The 20,348-nt window shown below is 56.1% G+C and overlaps 1 protein-coding gene across 1 annotated transcript in view; it reads left to right on the forward strand.

The window, feature by feature from the left end:
• The window catches only part of CCDC33 (coiled-coil domain containing 33), a 107,732-nt gene that overhangs the window by 62,444 nt on the left and 24,940 nt on the right, over positions 1-20,348 (forward strand). Inside the window, 1 exon segment of the mRNA XM_032468940.1 lies at positions 3,389-3,583. Within this exon segment, the coding sequence (XP_032324831.1) occupies positions 3,389-3,583 (195 nt within the window).

Here is a 20,348-nt window from a genome sequence, read left to right on the forward strand (position 1 = left end):
GCAGAGAAGGATGCATCATGCATTCACGTAGTGTGGGGCAGCTGCGGAAGCACAAGGAGTGGTGGGCTGGGCACCGAGTCTGAGTCAGTGCACTGCCGTGCATCTCTTTGAGCTTTCAAAGTAGGTCTCCAATTACAGCGCTAATGAAGCAGGACGTGCTGCAGCCACGGAGCCACAGAGCCAGGGCCACTTGTCAGCCCCAAGCTGCCTCTGCAAGCAGGGCTGAGCCTGCCAAATAGAAAAGCAAATAAGTAGGCTCCACCAGAAGCCTCCACCCCAACCTGGAGGAAAGTGGGGAGGGGGTTTTGGAGAGCAAGGCAATGCTGGACCTGAATTTTAGCATTGCTCCTTTCCCATCCTCCACCCTGACCCACCCCTACCTGAAGCCTGGTTCCTCCCTATAGTTTCAACAAGCTCCCCCTCCCATGAGGAGCAAGGAGGGAAGGGCACAATCCTTCCTGAAAAGGTGAGCAGACTGAAGCTTAGGAGTCTGGACAGGCAATGTTGACCCTAGAGAAAGGGAACTATTTGGGAGAATTTAAGCACATATGAGGCACTGTGGTCCTCCTGGGGCCCCTTACCTCACATGGCAAGAAAAATTGCCTCTGGCTTTCCATGAGGGGCCTGTATTATGTGAAAGTTTAAGGATTTTTCTATAAAAGTCACTCACCTGCCTTAACCTCCAACCCCCAGGCCAAGCAAAGTTGATTGCGGCAGGAATTGGAAAATGTAGACAGGAGACCTGCAGGGGTGGGGCGGGGGGAGTACTGGCATGAAGCAGCTGTGGAGGCAAATATAGGCCAGGGCCAATCGTGGAGAGGGCAGAGCAAAGCAGAACCACTGAGTCTGGCAGGGGCTACAGGAAGAGCAGCTGGGGGTCAGGAGGGGGTGGGATGGGCAGAATAGACTGAAGTCCACAGGTCTTCCACCTTTCCTTCCCTCCTTGGAACACCACCCCTGCCCACCTGAGACTGATAGGGTAAAAGTGCTGGTCTGGACTAAGGGGTCTGTCTCATTTTTCTTACATCTTTGTGATGAAATTAAATGAATTATACATAATAAATTTCAAAATCAATGTAAAAGTAGAACCTGGTGTGTGCCCAGCTCTGATCAGGGATCCACTAAATGTCAGCTCTGGGTCACTGAGCTGACCTGGCTCATGCTGGGGCCACACAGGGTGGATGTCAGGGAGACAGGCTGTGGGGGAAGGGACTCCCTCAGCAGAGTGTCCTTGCTTTCAAGACTGATGGGGGCATCTCTTGAGACCTCTCCCTTGATTTCATTACGTCTACTTCCTCCCCTAACTGGATTAGATGGCAGTCTATGAAATCCAGGGCATCACGATTGGCTTTCTGCCTGGAAATGAGAAATGTCATTATAGGTCCTGAATCAGCATCTCACCCCAGCCCCAGGGGCCACCTAGTCAATGGGACATTGGTCTTTGCCCTGCGGTTTTTCTTTCCTCCCCTCTCTCCTGCATCCGTCTACCCACTCGTCCATCCAGTGTGCATTCTGCAGGTTTCCTGCTACAGCCAACCTGGCGCTCAGCTGCTCTGAGGAGGAGACAGCTGTGGTGCTGTTTCCCATCTAAAACACACAAAAACCAGGAAACCCCAAACCATCTGACTCAGATGCTGCACAGAGGTTATGTTCAGTAGGGGGGTCTCTGAATGAATTTTACCCTCCCTGAACCAAAGTTACTGAGAGGAGCAGGTGAGAGAGACAGCTAGGCCTAATGCCCAGGGACACAACAGCCCCAGAAGTCTTGGTTTTGGGGTGCAGTCAGTGCCAGAGTCCACTTCAGGGTCACCCAATGCTTTACTCTGCCCACTCCAAGAGTCCTTACATAGCTGCTGTCTCCTAGCACCCATTTGTTGGTGGGGGGCGGGGGGACGATGCCCAGACTGGACTGGATACTTCTGTACTTGTATGACTGTCCCTTAATCTGTCGATGCAAGCCTGAAAAGAAGTAATGAATGTTACTGAATTTCTGCACACCAGGTTTTATTTTTAGAGGGCAGTTATTTAAAAGGTCCTAGAGGTAAAGCAAAAGGTCTTGGTCCGGTTCATCTGGTTCATATGTGTGGATTTTCATATAGAGCAGCCACTTAAAGAGAGGGCCACCTGCACTCATTCTCACTCTGTTTGTTCAGGGTCAGACATTCAGGCATCTATCCTGGTTGGCGCTGTGCCCCTTGTTCCACTTGCTTCTGGAACAACACTCTAGACAGCGGAGTATTTGTCTGCTGTGTGGCCAAGACAGGATTCCAACAGCCGATGTTGGGCGGAAGCAGGTCACCTTTGAGGTTCCTACAAACTTGAGACTGCATGATTCTTTGAACAATGAAGTTAGCCTTTGGGGGCTAACTATGGATTTCCAACAGAGCTTTCAAGAAACCTCTCCCTAAAAGGAGTATACAACATGTCCCTAAGCCTGAGGAACTGACGTTTTGTCAGAAAAACTGGCAAAATAAACCTGCAATTGGAGGACAGTGTGAGAGCAGAGAGAGTCAGCTGCTAGAACGGAAGAACCCAGAAAAACTTTAAGCAAGTGTGGGTGGAGGCCATCAAGGCTTCCTGGAGGGGCTGGTGTCTAAGGAGGGTTGAATTCTGAACAAGCAGAGATGAGCGCAGCAGTCAAGTTAGGCGTGGAAGAAGAGAGCAGGAAGAAGAAGAAGGAAGGAGAAAGAGGCCCATCAGGGTAGAGAGAGAAGAGACTCTGTTTGGTGGGTGAGAAGGTGATGAAGGAGATGGAATGGAAAGCAAGCCTGCACAGCCAAGGGTGCCAAAGGCACTGGAGATGATCGCACCCATTGTTACTGCACCCAGTTTGGGAGTCGTGAATGGCATAGTTAACTTACTTTTTAAACAAACATGTCTTGAGCACCTACTATGAGGCAGACTCTGGGGTAAACAAGGTCCCTGCTTACAGGTAACTTATATTCTAGTGTGGGGATTGGAGGAGGGAGGCAGGCAGTAAACAAGTAAACCCATTTTTTGAAAATGAATTTTCTGGTAATTACTGTGAACACAATAAAATGAGATCATGTGACTAGAGTATATTGGAGGAAGGATTACTTTAGATGTATGGGCCTCTCTGAGACAATCACATCTGGGCTGAGACCTGAGTGATGAGAAGGGGACTGCCCTGAGGCTCTCTGGGCAGAGAGAACAGAAGTCGCAAAGGTCCTGAGGCAGGAAAGAGCTTGGCTTGTTGGAAGAAAGGCAAGGACAGTGTGGTTAGGGCGCAGTGAGCAAGGGGGGCAGGTGGGAGGGAGGTCAGGCATGCTGGACCTCCTAAGCCACGAGGGGGAGAGGCTTGGGGGTGTAGAAGGCGCGCTGATGGTAGAAGAGCACAGAGCAATTTCTCTGCACTTTCTCTTCCCAGAGGCCGGAAAACTTCTTGACACCAAACAGCAGCAAGGCTCTGCCCATCCTGGACCCCAAGATCTTAGATGAGAAGCTGGGCACCATCCGTGAGTCCTGGTCCAAGGCCGCGGTGAGCTCCACGATTGGCTCCAGCACACCCACCTCTCAGGAAGCAGAGGAAGAGCCTCAGCTGCCCAAGATGTCCCATGAAACGGTGAGCGTCTCCCCACCCTGCCGCCCGGGACAGGGATGGGGCATGGGGAGGGGGCTTGCCTGCCACCTGTGGGCCGGTTCATTCCTTGGCTGGCGAGTAAACTCTCCCTTTAGGCACACTCTTATGTGAGTCACCCTAAACTGGAGGAAAGTGTGGATTCTTCGTTTTACAGAGTTTCTTCACTTTTTGAATGAACTCCCATGTGATTTCTTTCAAAACAAACCCCTGCAACACTTGTAAGACCAGATTCCTCTGACTCAAGTAGTTGTCAGCTCAGAACTTCTGTGGGAGCGTGTCCTCTAGGTGATGGGATGCCCCCTGAGAGATTAGTTTCAACTTGCAAAAGAGGAAATTGGGGCTCAAAGTAAAGAGGACACTGTCTTTGGTCACAGAGTCTGTGCCCTTGATCATGGGAGTTGGTATGGCTTCCTGAAGCCAGTTGACCGGATGCTGGTAAAGGGATGGTGAAGGCGGCTGAGGTAGTGCCTTAACTTGGTGAGGGCTCAGTGCCGAGTCCTAGCCCCTTGATGCAGAAAGCTCCGGGACAAGCCACCAGAAAGACAGTCTGATCCAAGCCCCCAGGTGAGGTCTTGCCCCAGTAACCACGGGTGAATTCATGTGTGGCTTCCTCCCTTCTTCCACAGCGGATCCCATGGGGAACGCTGCTCAGGAAGATCCTGAAAAAAGGCCCAAGCCAAAGCCACCAGCCCATAGGGAAGCCCTGGGCCTCCTCCTCCCAGGACCTGCCTCTTTCCACTGACAGCCTTCGTGTCTTCCCCTGGCACTTCTGCACCTTCCTGGAACATATCCTATCAGGCGAATAGGAAGGGGTGCTCTCTGCTGGGTGTGCCCAGGGTGCTCCCATGTGGAGCACCCCTGCCCACCCTGAGCAGGGCCCTCCCTGGCCGGTGCCCGAGCACTCACGAGCTGTCTTTGTCTACACCTCTGCCCTTTGGGAAAGCGGCTCTCAGGCCTGACCTGCTGGCTCAGCCATCAGTTGGGTTAAAAATAAAGATTCAGACCTGATTTTGGAGACTTCAGGCATCATGAATAAACCAATGCCTGCTGCTCCCACAGCCTGGCCTCATGACAGCCCCTTCCTGTGCCTCTGAGCAGAGGTGGTGCAGGGGAGACAGGAGGAGCTGGAAAGGCCAGGGAAGAGAGGAAAAAGGAAGGTGCCAAGAAGGGGAAGAGCAGACTGGAAGGAAAGAGAGAGGCAAAGGCGTTCCCTCCTTGGTCACAGCCCTGCAGAGAGCTTGGGGCACTCTACTTCCCCCACCCCTCCAGCTCTAGGGGCCCTCCCAGGGATGGGGCCAGCCAGTCATCATTCCTCTCTCTGTCCTCAGATTTACCATGCTGGTTATTCCCACCTCTGACACTTTGCCCAAGTTGAGTCCTTGGAGACCCAAGCCTCAGCTCCAGCTCCTACTCCCTAATGAGAGCTCGGAAGGACCAGGGTGGGTCCCAGGCAAGCATTCATGCAGCCAGTAGAGCCCAGTCACAAGCAATAGAGTGAGGGTGGGTAGCAACGGCGTACAGCTCCATGACAGTCACAGGTAGCATGTAGCAGTGGGTCACTGTTCCATAGCAACCAAACAAAATTACATAGCAATGGGCAAGCTCCCGCGACCGAGAGACACCGGGATGAGCTGTAGGACACGGTCAGGGGGCCGTGGGATGCCGTCGCATTGCAGTAGGCTCAAACCGTCTCACACAGCACTGCGTCACAGGAAGAGGCAGCCACAGGGCACGGGGCGTTCACATAGAGTCTCAGAACAGCGAAAGGTATGTGACTGGCACTGGAACACATCTGGGCAGCAGTGGCACCGTCACAAGGCGTGTGACTCCTGGACATGCAGCCAAGCAGTGGTCATGAGCAGCAGAGCCTGGGGGTGTGGCAGTGGGCCCGAGGACATGGCAGTGGTTGTGCAGTGAGCAGGCGATTAAGTGCGTCCCTCAGCTCTCAGCAGCTGTATCAGGCTGTGAGCCTCTCGGTGTCACCTGATTCCGGAGCACGCGGTCTGTACCTGGTCTGGTAGCACTCCCCCCAGAGCCCTGGGAAAAAGTCTGCTGCTGCTTCCCTCCAGAGCCTACTGTGGCTTAAGAGGAGATTGAACATCTTCTGGAGAAAGGAGCACCCTGGGAACAGAGAAGGGAGTGGAGGGGAGGCAGAATCTGTCCCCTCTCTGCGGAGAGGATGCCACGGCTGCTCCCTGCTGCCCTGGGGCCTGCCCGCCCCACCCCCACAGCTTCCCCTGGGGGCGCCTTCCGCATAGTGCGCCCTTGGATCCGCCTCCTTCCTGGAGTGCCATCTCGGGCTCCCTTCATCTGGGGCACCTGGCTTTGACACAGGCCTTTGAAGTGCCACTCTGTCAATGCGGTGTAAAACTCCAGTCCTGAGTGGGCCCGGCGGGGTCAGCGTCCCGTGGGTGTGATCTTGGGTCAAGTGTAGGACCCGGGCAGAGCTAGAGGAAGCCTCCGCCCGCCTTCTGCGTAGCCCAGAGAGTCTTTTCTGGAAGAAGTGGGCTTTTAAGTGAGGGTGAAGAGTGAGATGTTAAGAGCCTTCCCAAACATAGTAACTCTCCAGACACTCAGCACTTGTGGGTGTTCCCTGTTCACCCTCTAGATGCCCTGAACCCACCTCATGCTGAACCAGGCAATGTCTTCTGACACCAGAGAGCCAGTGAGATGAGAGGCTCTGTGCAGCCTCCAGACGGGCCCGGCTCCTTCACAGGGGCTTATAAAGCCCCTGCCATTGATGGAATTCTTGTTCCCCAGCAGCTCCATCTGCAGTTCCTCCAACAACCAGGAACCAGAACTCCCCACCCCTGCCAGTACCCAGCTCTGTGCCCAGCTGTGCAGGGGGTGGAGGCTAGGGGGTGGGACAAGGCCAAGGCCAAGGCCTTGCGCTCTGGGAGTCCCCCGGCAGGCAGGGGGTGACAGAGTAGGTGCACCGTAATGTATGTCCTCCTCTCTCTCCCTCCCGTGCCCCCCAACACCCCGTTTCCTCCCTCCCCCTTTCCTTCACTGCTCAGAGGAGATTTGTGGCAGACCAGAGGGCTCTCGTACCAGCAGATGAATAATTGACAAGGGTTGTTTAAAGATTCAGTGGAGTTTTTCCAACCTCACCACACTGGAATAACTCATTTCTTTCATTCTCTGTTTGAAAGCCTGACCCCCTCCCTTCATCTCTACCCTTCCTGGTCCCCACATGCCCACCCTGCTCTGAGCACAACACTTTTGTTTCTCGCCCCCTCTTGAGTCTGTTGAACTCAAGAATGATCCCTTGATCCCTCCGTTTCTTTGTGTCCCCTTCCCCAGCAACTCCCACCCCATTTAACCTAGTAGGTTGACTTCAGTTCCCCTGGACACCATTTCCTCAAGGAAAAGGGACCCATTTCAAAGGTGAGGAGAGGAAGGAAGGCCAGAGAAGCTGTGGCTCCTCCCTAGTCACACAGTAGCAGAGGTGGGGACGCAGGTGACAGGAAGGCAGTCCCTCAGCCCAGGGGCTGCTTCCCTCCGAGCCAGGCGGAGGGGTGCCGGCTCTGCCGTGCCTTCCCAGGGTGGTGTGGAGCACTGTGTGTCCCTGAGCCTTGATTTTTCCATCTGTAATACAGGAGAGCTGCTTACCATGCCTCACCTGCCTCTCAGGGTCAAATGGAACAGGCGAGGGGCCTTCAGAAAGGGCTGGCAGTGTGGCAGAGACACCTATGAGCCTGGTCCTGAGAGTCTGCCTGGCATGGCCCTACAGTGACCAACCATCCCTTTTTGCCCCAGACCAAGGGGTTCCAGGGCTTGGGACTTGCAGTGCTAAACTTGAGATAGTCCCAGACAAGTTGGGCTGGGGTACTGACATGGGCCCTCCCCTGCCCCAGCCCTGCTCCTTTCAAGGTGGCTGCACCCTCCACCCCCTCCGCACCCCACAGCCACCGGGCACACACCCTCTGCCTGTCAGCCCAGCTCCGCACTGTCCCCTGCACTCACATCGCTCTTACCACCTCCTTGAAGTGACCTTGAACTCCCCTTTTCTGGGCCCCAGTCCCTCCTCTGTCAGCAAAGGAGGTTGGAACAGATGTTCCAAAGTCCCCTGGGCTCCTGGGCTGTGACTGGAGCCTTGGTCCTGCCCCCAGGCCCCCGCCCAGGATGAGGTCTGCAGACTAGTGAAGCTGAGAGGCCGGGGGCCCAGCCTCGGCTCCCCAGGCACCCCCTGGCGGCCAGTGATAGGTCCTGAGCAGGAGGCAGCTGCCAGCATGGTCTCTGGGGTATGGACACTACTTATGGCAGTGGCACCTAATAGCAGAAACACCAGCCCAGGGTGATGGCATCACAAAGCCCAGGAGCCTGGAGTTGGCCCCTATAAGCTAGAGTGACACAGAACCCAGCCTGGGAGGCAGATTTCCCGGGACATGAGAGTCTGCGCCCCACCCAGATCCTATGGACCACAAGGGGCAGAGAAAATACAGGAGAAACAGAGACGGAGACAAAGAAAGCACAGCCCTCTAGTGCCCACTTCGACAGCCTCGTATCAGATGCCCCTGACTCAGTGCCCCCTACAGGCCACCAGGTGCATTCTCGAAACATCACTGTCACCCCACTGTCCCTCCTGCTCCAACACCTGCTTCTCAGTAGTCCCGACTCCACTGCCCAGTGCTTGTGGCCCCATGTGCCAGCTCAGTCTTCTGTCTCTGTCACGCCATAAGCATCCCTGTTCTGTCCACCTGGCCTCCAGGCCCATCTAAAGACATACAGGCACCAGGTCCCAAGCCCCACTACTGCAGGCAGGAAGTGTCCTCCGGGGCTCCAGCCTCCTTAGCTCCTCCCCTGCACTCGTGCAGCCCCCAAGTGGTGAGCCCTGTGTGCTGGCGTTCCGGGGCGTTCTAAAAATAAATCTTGTGAGGGTGCAACAGTCACAGCTCCTGGGCTTGGCTGAGAGCCCTCACCAGCTCCCCTCCTCTTCCTCTCCCAGCTCGGTCCTTCTCTTCCTCCTCCAGTTCCTACAGAGAGAGACACAGACAGAGAGAGAGAGAGAGAGAGAGAGGGAGAGAGAGATAGACAAACACACACACACACACACACACACACACACACACACAAACACAGCGCCAAGGATTTGAGGAAGGGAGGGTGGGGAGAAAGATGGAAAGGAAGAAATAAAGATCCCATTCTATGCAAATCTCTGTTATCTCCCCCTGCAGACCCCTTCCCCCCTCCTTTCATCTGTGCAGCCACTCAAAGAGCTGTGTGACCTTGGATAAATCACTCCACCTCTCTGGGCTGTCTCCTCATTATTAAGTAGAGGAAATATCCCCACCCCCACCTCTTGAGGCTGTGGGGAGGATTACCAAAACAGTGCATGACAGTGCATTGGAAACTGTAAAGGGCTGTCCACTTTGCAGGAGGCTTATTAATAGTCACTGTGTTGACGAGGCTTTTTGAGATGGAGAATAAAAGGAGGTGGGGGAGCACAAATCCCTCAGGCCTCCCTGCTCTGACCCCTTCTCCAGAAGGGCCGTTCCCAGACCCCTGACCCACTTCTCCTTCCCCTCATCCCTGGAATCTCCCCGGTGGGCCATTCTCCTCCATCCATCACCTGGGACTAAAGAGATTAATAAACGAGGCTCATAACTCAGCTGCCGGGATGCAGCAGATATTTACAGCTCCGTTTCAATTTGCAGAGAGATTAAGTGTTTGTCGATTTATTGTCTTGGTGTGTGTGTGTGCGCGCGGCCCCCTGCCGGCCAGCTCCCCCTCCCCGACTCCACATACTCTCACTTGTGGGCTTACTTGCCACCCCACCATCTCCCACCCCTCTGGGTCCTTGGAGTCGGTGGCGAGCCTGGTGCTGACCAGCCGGGAAAGCCACTAGCCACCGAAGTGGGCTTGTTTTTCTGACCAATTTGGCCAGAGGGGCAAGTTGGCCCAGGGCCCATGGAACAGGGTGTTGGACAGGATGAGCGAGGAATACCATCTTCAGATGATTTAGAGGGCCCTTTCTGGGCCTCCTCCAGCCTCATCTCTCCCCAGAGCAAGGGATCCATGGGGCCAGGTAAATGCTCCCTAGAGCCCAATCTAGACCGCTGTTTGGGTATCCAAGACCCCAGAATTCCCTGCTCAAATGGAATTGGACCTGCTTCTGAGGACAGAGCAGGCCTCTTCCCAAAGTCCATCCTCCCTCGGGTTGGATGCTTTCAGGGATCTGAAAGGGATGCTCCTAGGCCCAAAGGATGGCTGTTTAGCGGGGAGGGTGGTCACCTGCTGAGAGCCTCCATTTATGCCCTTGTCCTGGTCCTCACAGATGTCAGGGGCAGATCTGGAGATGGGAGGCACACTTCCAGGGCGAAAGCCCCCAGGCTAACTGGGGAGGGGCCTGCAGAGGCCAAAGGAAGTGAGCCAGCCTGGGGAGGCGGGTGCGAAAGGGGTGCGGCCCCCGGGACTGGGAAGGGGAGAGAGCTGCGCCCCAAGTCTGGGCAGTGCTTGAGGAGCCAAGAAGGGGGCCTGTGAGCACAGGGAGCAAAAATGCCAAGTGCTCCCCCACCCCCACACACCCTGATCCTGTCCCCTTCCCTGTTGACTCCGTAGTCAGGCACATGTACTCACTTGTTCATTCATTCATTCATTCATTCGAGCAGCTTTCTGAGCATCTACTACGTGCCAAGCCCTGTTATCTCCCCCTGCAGACCCATCTGCTTATCTGTGCAGCCATAGGAGGTTTGAGTCCTGTCTCCACCACTCAGGAGCTGTGTGACCTTGGATGAATCACTCCACCTCTCTGGACCTCTTCCTCAGTTAAGAAGAGGGAATACTCTTTTGAGGTTTTTGAGAGGATTAACACAAGAGCGGATGGCAGTGCCCTGGAAACTGTGAAGGGCTGTCTGCTTTGCAGGAGGCTTCTTAGTAGTCAATGCATTCGTGGGGCCTTTGGAGAAGGAGGGAGGACGTAGTGGGCGGCACAGTTCCCCCAGGCCTTCTCTCTGATTCCTCTCCAGAAGCTTGTCTCCAGGCTTAGCTACAGTAACATGAAGATAACTCCCTACAAACGTCCCTGTCCTCGGGAGCCACCCCCCCACCCCCCCCCCCCCCCCCCCCCCCCCCCCCCACCCCACCCCACCCCACCCCCGTTCAGCGGGAGAGACACACTCACAGCAGGAGGCTGTGGCCCAGACTGAGGTGCGCCTGCTCAGGGGAGTGTGGGAGCACAGAGGGGAGTGTACCTAAGCCCGCCCCACCCCCGTCAGGACACACGTATACAGAATGTCAAGTGGGGTCCACAGATGGCACTGTTGTCAATGGTTGTTAGTGTGAAAACCGTGCTAGATCCTTCATTTGCTGGTACAAGTGTAGGTGGGTGAACTTGTTCCTGCAAGAGGCATCTCCTGAGTGGAGATTACCTGTGTGTTTGTGTGTATCTCTGTGTCTCCCAGGCGGGACTCTGGCCTGCAGTCTCACCAAGAGGCACTTTGGGGCCCTCAGGCTAGTCCCTTCGCTCTCTGGACTTCAGTTTCCTTGCCTGTAAAATGGGAGAATACCTTCCTCCTCTGAGGGATGAGAAGGTCTTAGGGGTGAGGAGGAGAGGACTGAGGGGGTGGATGGAATATTGGATTATCCAAGTTAGGGTCTAGCCCCAAGCAGCCAAAGATTGGGCTCCAAGAAGGTGTGGATGAGAGGCCCACTGAGGCAGAGCCCCCTGCTCAGGAGGAGAGAAAATTCACTGCTGGGGGAGACCACTGGATGGGAGGGGCATCCAGAGACCAGGCTTTTAGCTTCTATTCCGCCACTAACTTGGGGACTCACCCTGGCTGACCCCCTTCCGTCTCTGGGTCTCAGCCTCCCCCTCTGTGGAGTGAGGGCCTGGTCTGCATGATTTCCTCTTTCGTCCTGGCAAACAAGGCAAGCGGAGGGAGGACAGCCTCCTGACTCTGGTCTTTCGCCAGGTGGCTGGTGGCGCCCTGGGCCACTGTCCAGCTCAGTTCCTTGTTTAAACGGTGGGTGGGTGGGGCAGGAGTGCATCTCTCTCTGTAAATAAAGCCATGATGAGTCCATAAATTGCTGAGGGCTCAGATCATCGTTTGGTGAGGGTGGGAGAGGACTACAGAACCAGGGGTGGCTGGGAGAGATTTGCTAACCTGGGAAATGGGGCCCATCCCTTCTGCAAACTGCTGGCTCAGCCCTCCTTTTAACAGTACTGATTATAGCTTTAATGAGCTCTTACTCTTCTCCCAGAACTTTGTCATAATCTTGTTTTATCCTTACACCAATCTGATGGACGTACAATGATCATCCCCATTTTGCAGTTGGGGAAACTGCTGGTAGCTCAGTAACCCTCCCAGGGCCCCGGGCAAGACTGAGGGAGAGCATTCACTGGTCCACCACAGGTCTGAGGCCTCAGCCCGGTGCCTGCTCCCGCAGCCGCCTTGGCCAAGCATTGTGACAGAAGTCAAGAGCCCGGAGACTGTGACTCACCATCTCCCCAGCCTGTCTGGGTGAGGGGGCTGCCTCAATTTCCAGTAAACACCCAAACAGAGCTCTGTGGCAGCAGGGCCCCCAAATCTTTGAGGGTACTTGTGGAGGCCTACACACCATATTACCTACGCCCCAAATAATGAAAAGTTCTAAATCAATGTGTAGCCCAAAATACATTTTACTCTTCTACCTTGACAAATACATCTTAGAAACAACCTGAGAATTCTCAGATTCCACAATGGATTCTGGTGACATGGGGAGAGGAGCTCCCACCCCTCTGCCCTTGGTACCCCCATCTCCCCCAGGAGATGTCCCCTTTCCTTCTTACCCAGCTCAGTTTCACTACCACAACCTAATGACCCAGTGACCACATGAAACCTTTTGCCTGTGTAAGGGTACACCATTACCTTCAGGAGGACAGGCCCTGGAAGCAGGAGGGGACTCCGGGACCCCCGGCACCAGGGTGTGGTCTAGAAGGGTGCTCAGGCTCTGAATGGGCACATCCCCTGGCCCCACCAACTCCTCACCCCAAGGGGAGGGTGACAGCCCTCTACACATAGGGCCCAGGATGGGGCCCTTCTTGTTCAGGGCCAAGGGCAGAACTGTCCCTCCCCCAGCTCAGTGACTCTATTCGGGTGGACTCCTGAGCTTAGAGTAAATGCTTTTGAGTACAATCCAGTTTCCTCCTGATGTGGACGAGAAAAGCTCAGTCCATGTGCTTACGTGCGCGCGTGCACATGCACACACACACACACACACACACACACACACACACACACACACACACACACACACATTTGGTGTTAAATATCCAATCAGGTCCAGAGATAATAGAGAAGGGCCAGTTCACTCCCAGTTTAATCAGATAAAACGCCCATTCATCGCTCCTCCAGTGGCAGACACCCCCTCCTCAGCGCAGCCAGGACTGAGCGGATGGGCGGGAGAAGGGCTGAGACGCCAGAGGGAACTGTGGGTAAGAAGCGGGTTGAATAGGTGGGCTGTGCCTTTAAATCTTCAAGGTGGGGGGGCGACAGCGTTGCCCACAGGGGACTAATTATCCTTCAGCCTCTAGCCAGCTCTTACTCAAACAGACAAAAGGGGACTCGGCAGCCCTGACGGCTCTAAGCTTCTGCGGCAGTTTTTTCTGCTCTCAGATATGCAAATCGGCCTCTGTGCGGCGGGCCCAGGGGATGACTGGATAGTGGCTCAGGGACGTGGAAGGGCCAGCAAGGGCGAGGGCCTGGCGGCTGGACCCCCTCAGAGGCCTGCTTTGGGAAGCTGGAGGCATCTCTCACGCCCTCCTCTGGCTGGGTGGGGAGCCCACTCTGAGCTCTGTTTTGCCAGTAGGGGAGAGACTTGTAGAGGCCAAGATGAAGGCCCCCTCCCTCCCACCTTCTTTAAGAGGTGGGACTCCTTTGGAGTGCCAGAGGGGCTCCCTCGGGAAGCTGGCTCAGGATCTGGGAGTCTACAGTCCAGATGGAACCCTCTTGCCCACGTGAACCCCTCCACCCTAAGACACAGCCACCAGATGTGTTGTCCCTGCCCTAAACCCTTCCATGGTTCCCTCACCTGCAGCACGAGCCCCTCAGCCTGATGGCCCCTGTGACCTCTGAAGCCTGTGCCCCAGCCCAGAATAGTCTACCCACATCCAACCCTGATGGTACTTGCCCAGAGCACCAGGCCTTTGCGCCTCTGCTTTCTCTGCCTTATATCCCCTGCCCCGCCTCCACTCTTGGGGCCTGGCACACAGTAGGAGTTCAGTAAATGGGTCCACAGATGCATAAAATACCCCTTCCTAAGCCACCACATGACCCAGGGGAGAAGACAGGTCTGGGTCAGGGATGGGAAGTTTGCTTCCCACTCAGCTCCCAGCCAGCACCTATAGGAAACTCAGTCTTTTCAGCTGTGAAATGGGGACAGTGGTAACACTTACCCCACAGGCTGACTGCAAAAAGCCCATGGTGCCTGGAAAGGGTTCTGTGAGCTGTCAAGGGCCTCTGGTGCCTTATCATTCATAGCAGGAGGTGAGGAGGACAGTGTAGGAGAGTTTGCGGGGAGCAGGGAGGAGACCAGATTCCATCTCTCTCAGATGCTCTGAGATCCTCATTTCAGACAACCATCAGCCACTCCCTTGGGGAATCCATTCCTGCACTGTGTGTGGGTCTCTGCCCTACCCATCCCAGGCCTCCCCAAGTCCTCTACAAAGTGCGTGATATTACTGCCATCTCAGCAGGAGGGGCTTGGGTCCTGGACCTTAAAAGTGTGAGGGCAAACAAATAAAAAGTGTGAGGGGACTGGTCCTGAAGCAGGACTGGAGATGTGCTTGGGGAAGAAGGTCTGGCTAATCAGGATTTGCATTCTGAGACTGAACCCTGGGCCTGATGTAGACAGGGGCACGGGATCTCGAAAGGCTGGGTGCAGAGGAAGCCCCCAGGCAATGGGAACACCCCAACCCAGGGAAGACCCTCCCATCTTTGCTGCCTGCATCTGTGAGGGCCAGGGCCCAGGAGGATTTCCAGGGCTGGGAAGGGTGACTAGTGAAGGCAAAGCGGTCGGTCTCCAGCCGGGTGAAAAGGGGATCTGAAGGGACCTACTGCCTTGTGGCTCCAAAGGCAGAGTGTGACATGGATTTCCAGAAGCATCACCAGGGAGTTTGAAAGTAGAAACACTGTGAAGCTGTGGGGTGAGCCTGGAGCCTGGCAGAAGTGGAGTACGGTTCCCAGCAACGCAGGGCTGGGATGGAGGCAGGAGGGGTGCACCAGTCAGAAAGGGTCCAGCCACCGGGCTGGGGGCAGAGGACATAACAGGCTCTTAAGGTGAACCTAGATGGGGCCAGAGAGGCAGAGACAAGGTCCGTGAGCTCCAGGGATAGGGACCTACATCTGACCCGTCCCCAAGTACCCTGAGGCACTGCCCAGCCATGCCAGCCTCCCCAAGAAAGCCCCTGGGAGTCTGCCCCTTCTGGCTCACCAGGCCTCGGCACGTGGAGCAGAGGATCCCTCCCAGTGCTGGCATTCCAGGGGCAAAGGTGAGTCCTGAGAGAAGGAAGAGGCCCCACCTCTAGCTCCTCTGTAACTCTAGTCCCTCCCCCTTTCACTGTCCCTCCTTCAGCTTCAGATTGTCGCAGCCCCCTTGGATCCCCCGAGAGACCCAGCTGTCCAGCCTGGGGCTCCTTGCCCCACACCAGAGACTGGGCAGGTGCCCCCCGGCCCTCTTCCCACCACAGCCCTGCTCCAGGGCTTTTTCCTCCTGGCCTGGGGAGGGGACATTGAATAGGAAGCAGTGGGCACACACCTTCACAGAACTGATGAGATGGGGAAGGGTGAAAATGAGAGCCTAGAATTTAGTCCTAGGGCTCCTGATAATCTAAAAAGATGATGCTCTGCTGATAATCTCAATTCCCTCTGGCCAAAGATCACCAAGAAGGTGGGTGGGAACATCAGGAAGGTGCGTTGGAAAAGGAAATAAAGGACCCAGGCCCTCTTAAGTGATTCAGGGCAGAGTTGAAGGACATGGGGCTTTGCTCTGGTTGGATGCTCTCAGGAGGAGGATAATTCTGAGTGGGGTTTTAGTGGTTCTTTTCCAGGGGCAGGGGAATGTACGAGGCTACACTGTCCTTAGTAAAGAATCAGCAGGCACTGGTATTAGCCAGGAAAGACTGCTGTCTCGTCTTTTTCGTGGTTTGGACAATGTTCATGTTACGTCTGTTTCAGACATGATTACGGAGTGGTCTTTATGTCTTGCTGGTCAGAGAGCACCCTTGTATGATCCTGTGAAGTTAGGCTCAACAGGAGAACACCGAGGTCTAGCTGTGTGTACCAGGCCAGTTCCTGGCACATGCGGGGCCGCCTCTCTCCTTCTCAGTGGCTTCAGGCCGACTGACAGAGGAGAGAGGGAAGGGGCGTGTATTACACACACACCGGTGCCAGGCACTGCCCACGACACTGGACAGACACTGCCCACTCAGTCTTCACCCCGGCCCTCTCCCTGTTACACGGATGATGAAACTGACGCTCAGAGAGGTCAAGTGCTTGGCAGAGTCAAGAGTAACTGGCAAAACCAAAACAGAACTCTGGCACCAAAGTCTTTTCCACTTCCTTCCTTGGCCCGGAGGCTGAACCTCCGCCCACTCAGGACCCTAAACTGTGTCCCCCAGGCATCCCAGCTGGACATCTCTTGCTGCAGGGGCTCAGCTTGGCTGTCACAAGCCAGCCATAGTGTCAGCAGTCGCTCTGGCTCAGGCTGGTCCCCTGTGCCTAAAGGTGTGAGGGGTAATGAGGCCCCGTAATTAAGGTTTCTGGAGACATGGCCGGGAGATTTATAGACAGGCCTTGTCAATAACTGCGCTCCTGACTGCAGGTCCAGCGAGACATCGATAAGTGCTCGTTACAGCTTCTCGCTGCTTCCTGCCCTGCCCCCCCAGCCCCCTCCCCTCCCCGGCCTGTCAGCCTGCCTGTTCACAGCGCCTTATGTACACAGGCTTCGCTCAATTAATTTGCACTCATTGGCACCATCTGTTCTTTTCATGTGTCCTGATCAGGAGTGTGTGGGTCCTGCCTCCTCCTCAGATGTGCTCCAGAGCGGGGACATGGCACCCCCATCAGCCTAGGACTCCTGAAGGTGGGGCCAAGTCCTCCTCTGCCTTCATCTCCCTCCCCACCTCTAGCCTCCCCCTGATGAGCCATGCCTGACCCAAAGCCCTTGCAGGCCGCCTCTGAGCCTGACTCTGCCAGGCAGGGCCTCGACCCTTCAGAGGAAGCCCTCTAGTCCCAAGGAAGCCATCCCCTAAATGGCTAGCTGTCCCTGGGGGCTAAGTGGCAGGGCCCCAGTCCTGGTCCTAGCTCTGGCTCCCACAGCCCGAGGTTTTCAGGTCCCTGCTCCAAGAACAGGGACATCACTGAGTCACAGGGTGAAAGGGGGCTGAGAAGCTGTAGCTGAGTCTGTCTCCTGTGAAGCGGCACAGGGCCTTGGCTTGCACAGCCCTCAGAGCGAGGTGGCACATGGCCTGGAAGCTCCCGTCTGCCAGGGCAGGGGGCCTGCCCCGAGAACTGAGAAAGGGCAGCATCCTAAGTTTGCCTGCCTGGGGCTGGTTCCCCATTCCCAGGTTCTTGGCGGCCAACATCTCAACCCTGCTCCTCTCAGGGCCACTCTTTCTTCCTGGTCTCAGCCCCTTCCGACTCTGATAGACTGTGCTTCCAGCCCTCCACACAGATCCCTGAGATGGCCTGGCTTTCCTGGCCCTGAAGGGCTGTGAATGCTTAGCTGCCTCTGCTGCGGGAGGCTGGGCAACGTCTTGCCCTCTCTGGGCTCTGGTGCCCTCTGCAGCACACAAGGCATGTTGATAAGGCAACCAGGTCTTATCCTGGGAAGGTCTTGGGAAATTCATAGTCAGGCTCGGTGCCAGCCTCTCGCTCCAGCCCAGCACGCCTCGCCCGACTCTAACAGGCGCCACACTTAGGTCTTGGCCTGGCGTTCAAGACCCCATGACTGGCCACATCGGCCTCATTTCCCACCGCCCCTCCTCCCCACACATCCTGACTATGCGCGCTTCATCCCGTGTGCCCAGCTGCTTCTCACCCTCACCCCTTTGTTCCTGCTGTTCCCTCTGCCAGGAACCCACCCCTTCCTTAGTCCTTTATCACCTGACACACTCCTACGCACCCTTCAAAACTCATTCCAGCTCTGGGATGCCCTCCCTTATTCCTCTGCCTGCACCCCAGGGTGGGGAAGGGCCTGGCTGAGGGGCTCCCCCACTAGTGCACTGACCACACTGATGTATCACATCACACCTGTGCTTGCTGCCACATCCTCTACCAGACAAGCTCCTCAGGGACAATACAAGGTCCCAGCCTTGGTCACATCTGTGCACCTGGTGTGTACCAGTTTGAGTCTGGCCAAATGGGGCTGCCAGGCAGTATGTGTTGAATAGATGGACTCCAGGTGTCCTGAGCCTGGGTTGGGGGAAGGGCAGTACTCACCCTCCCCCGTCGACGGAGGGTGGTGCTCCTCCTGCCACCCTGGCTGCCCACCAGCAGTCATGGAGGTCTCGGGGTGGGCAGTGGATTCAGTAGGGCCAACGCAGTGCACAGCCGGGGAGGCAGCCAAGGAAGGGGCTTTACCCCGCTCCCTGCCCACCCTCCCCCAACCCGTCCCCGCCCCTGCCCAGTGCAGGGCCCCTGTGTGAATGCTACTGTCGGAATGTGGTGAGTCCTCTGCCGCAAGCAGCTCCAAGCTGTATCGGGCCTAGGAGCCTGAAGCTGGGATCTGCCTTGGGGGCTGGAAAGTGGGGACGTGTGATTCACGGCTTCCATGTGTGTTTCAGGCCCGCTGGTGGCGTTTCTGCCAGGAGAGGGCTCTAGAAGTGGGGACCCGCCCTTGCTTGGAGTATGCTGAGCTTCCAGGTGCTGGTGTCTGAGGCCCCACACAGCCCATGTGCAGAGACACAGAGCTTTGGGTGCCCACAAGTCCCCTTCCAGACTGGAGCAGAGGCCTGCAGCTTGGCAGGGTCCAAAGAAGTCCAGCAACATACCAGAAGCAATGGTACAAACCACCTCTGCTCCAGTCTCTTCTGTATGTCAGTGTGGTGGCTTTATTGCAGGGAGGGATGGCATTCAGGACAGCCTCAGCATGTAGGAGCCAGACCCAGGGCCTGTGGGTATTAATGGCCTGCATACCCTGCACTGACTTCCCCTGAACTGGGGGCAGGGATGCCCGGGGCCCTGCAGAGGCGAGATCCCAGCCCTAGTGAGTGAGGGAGCAGGCAGGGAACATGACTTTGCCCTGGTGGACCTGAAGGCCTACTGAGGACAAGAGAGCCAGCCCCAGGGTCTGGGCAGATGTTCAAGAGTACCAGCTCCCCCAGCGGGACAAGCTTCCTGACCCCTTCCTGCCTCACTTCCCCACTCTGCTGAATAGGTGTGATGGCAGCTGCCTCACTGGGTTACTGGAGGGATGAAACTGAATTGATCTGTAAGTATTCAGAGCAGTGCCTGCCCATGGTGAGCACTTCTGATCTGGCTCAGGCTCTAGAAACTCAGAAAAGAGAGCTGCCATCCCTTCTAGCTAAGGAGAGTGAGAAAGGCTTTTGTCAGGAGGTTGACTCTTTAAGAATGGATCTGCAGAGACAGGATGAAGGTGCCTCCATCCTGTTTGCCTCCATCCTGTTGGTGAAGGAACCACAAAGGCACAGAGGCAGGACAGAACAGAACCTCTGTCCTTCCCCCAGCAGTTCTGGGGCTGCAGGAAGTGGATGGGGGGGGGGCACTTGTGGAAGGGGAGCTGCGCTATGAGGCTAGAAGGGGTGGGGTTGGGATCACATTGGACCTTGACTGCAAAGCTGAGTCAATAACCCCTGCTCCAATGCCACCGGAAGCTCCAATGCTTCTCCATTCTCCCCCTGCCTCCTCCACACCTTAGCCCCGAGTCTACCCTGCTTCCTGGGCTCCATGGAGGAAGGACATCCCCCAGCCCCACAGAGAACCCTGACCTTCACATAGCAGCTCTCTGCTGTGTCTTACCACTTTAAGTAGTCAGGGTGCTCCTTAGCACCCATTGTATGGATGCAGAGCCTGAGACCAGGCAGGTCCCCCTGGGCTTCAAGGGGCAGGCTCAGCTCTTCGGGTACGGCTTCCCCTCCCTCCCAGCATCCCACACTTGCTCTGTGTCCAGTGACAGACCCCTGAGGGCTCCACAGAGCGGTGCCCCTCCTGCCTCCCGCCAGCGCAGCGCTGGAAGACAGCCGGGCCTGGGGCCTGGCTGAGCAGCGACGCCTCCGCGTGGTGCATTATTGATGGGGCTTCTAATTGTGCGTTTCCCAAAGTCTACAGGCCTTTGATGAAAAATTCATGGCGCGCCCGAGGATGGGAGCAGAGCAGATTCAATCGATTGGCAGCGCAGCGGGTGCGGGAGCCCTGGGCCCCTCTCGGGGGAGGGGGGGGCGGCTGAAGGCTGGGCTGGGAAGGGGTATCAGTCTGCCTTTGCCTTTATCTCAGGCTTCTGGCCACAGGGTCTGGGGACAGGAGGGGCACACACAGCAGAAGGCAGCAGCCATTTCCCCTGTGGGGAGGCTGACGGGCAGGACCAGGAGGGTCTAGTACCACATCTGGGATGCCATCTGGGTGACTGGTGCCGCCCAGAGAGGATGGCCATTTCCATCACAAGCCTCATTTTCATTTCCCTAGAGAAGTATTAGAGCCTCATGAGTCCCCATGAGTCCCACAGAGGAGCTACTCACATGCCAGGCATTCTACTTGGAGCTTTACCCCCGGCAACCTCAGTACATCCCTAGTGGCTCCAGGAGATGGGC

This window comes from Camelus ferus, chromosome 27 (genome assembly GCF_009834535.1).
Source record: "Camelus ferus isolate YT-003-E chromosome 27, BCGSAC_Cfer_1.0, whole genome shotgun sequence".
Lineage (NCBI taxonomy): Eukaryota > Metazoa > Chordata > Mammalia > Artiodactyla > Camelidae > Camelus > Camelus ferus.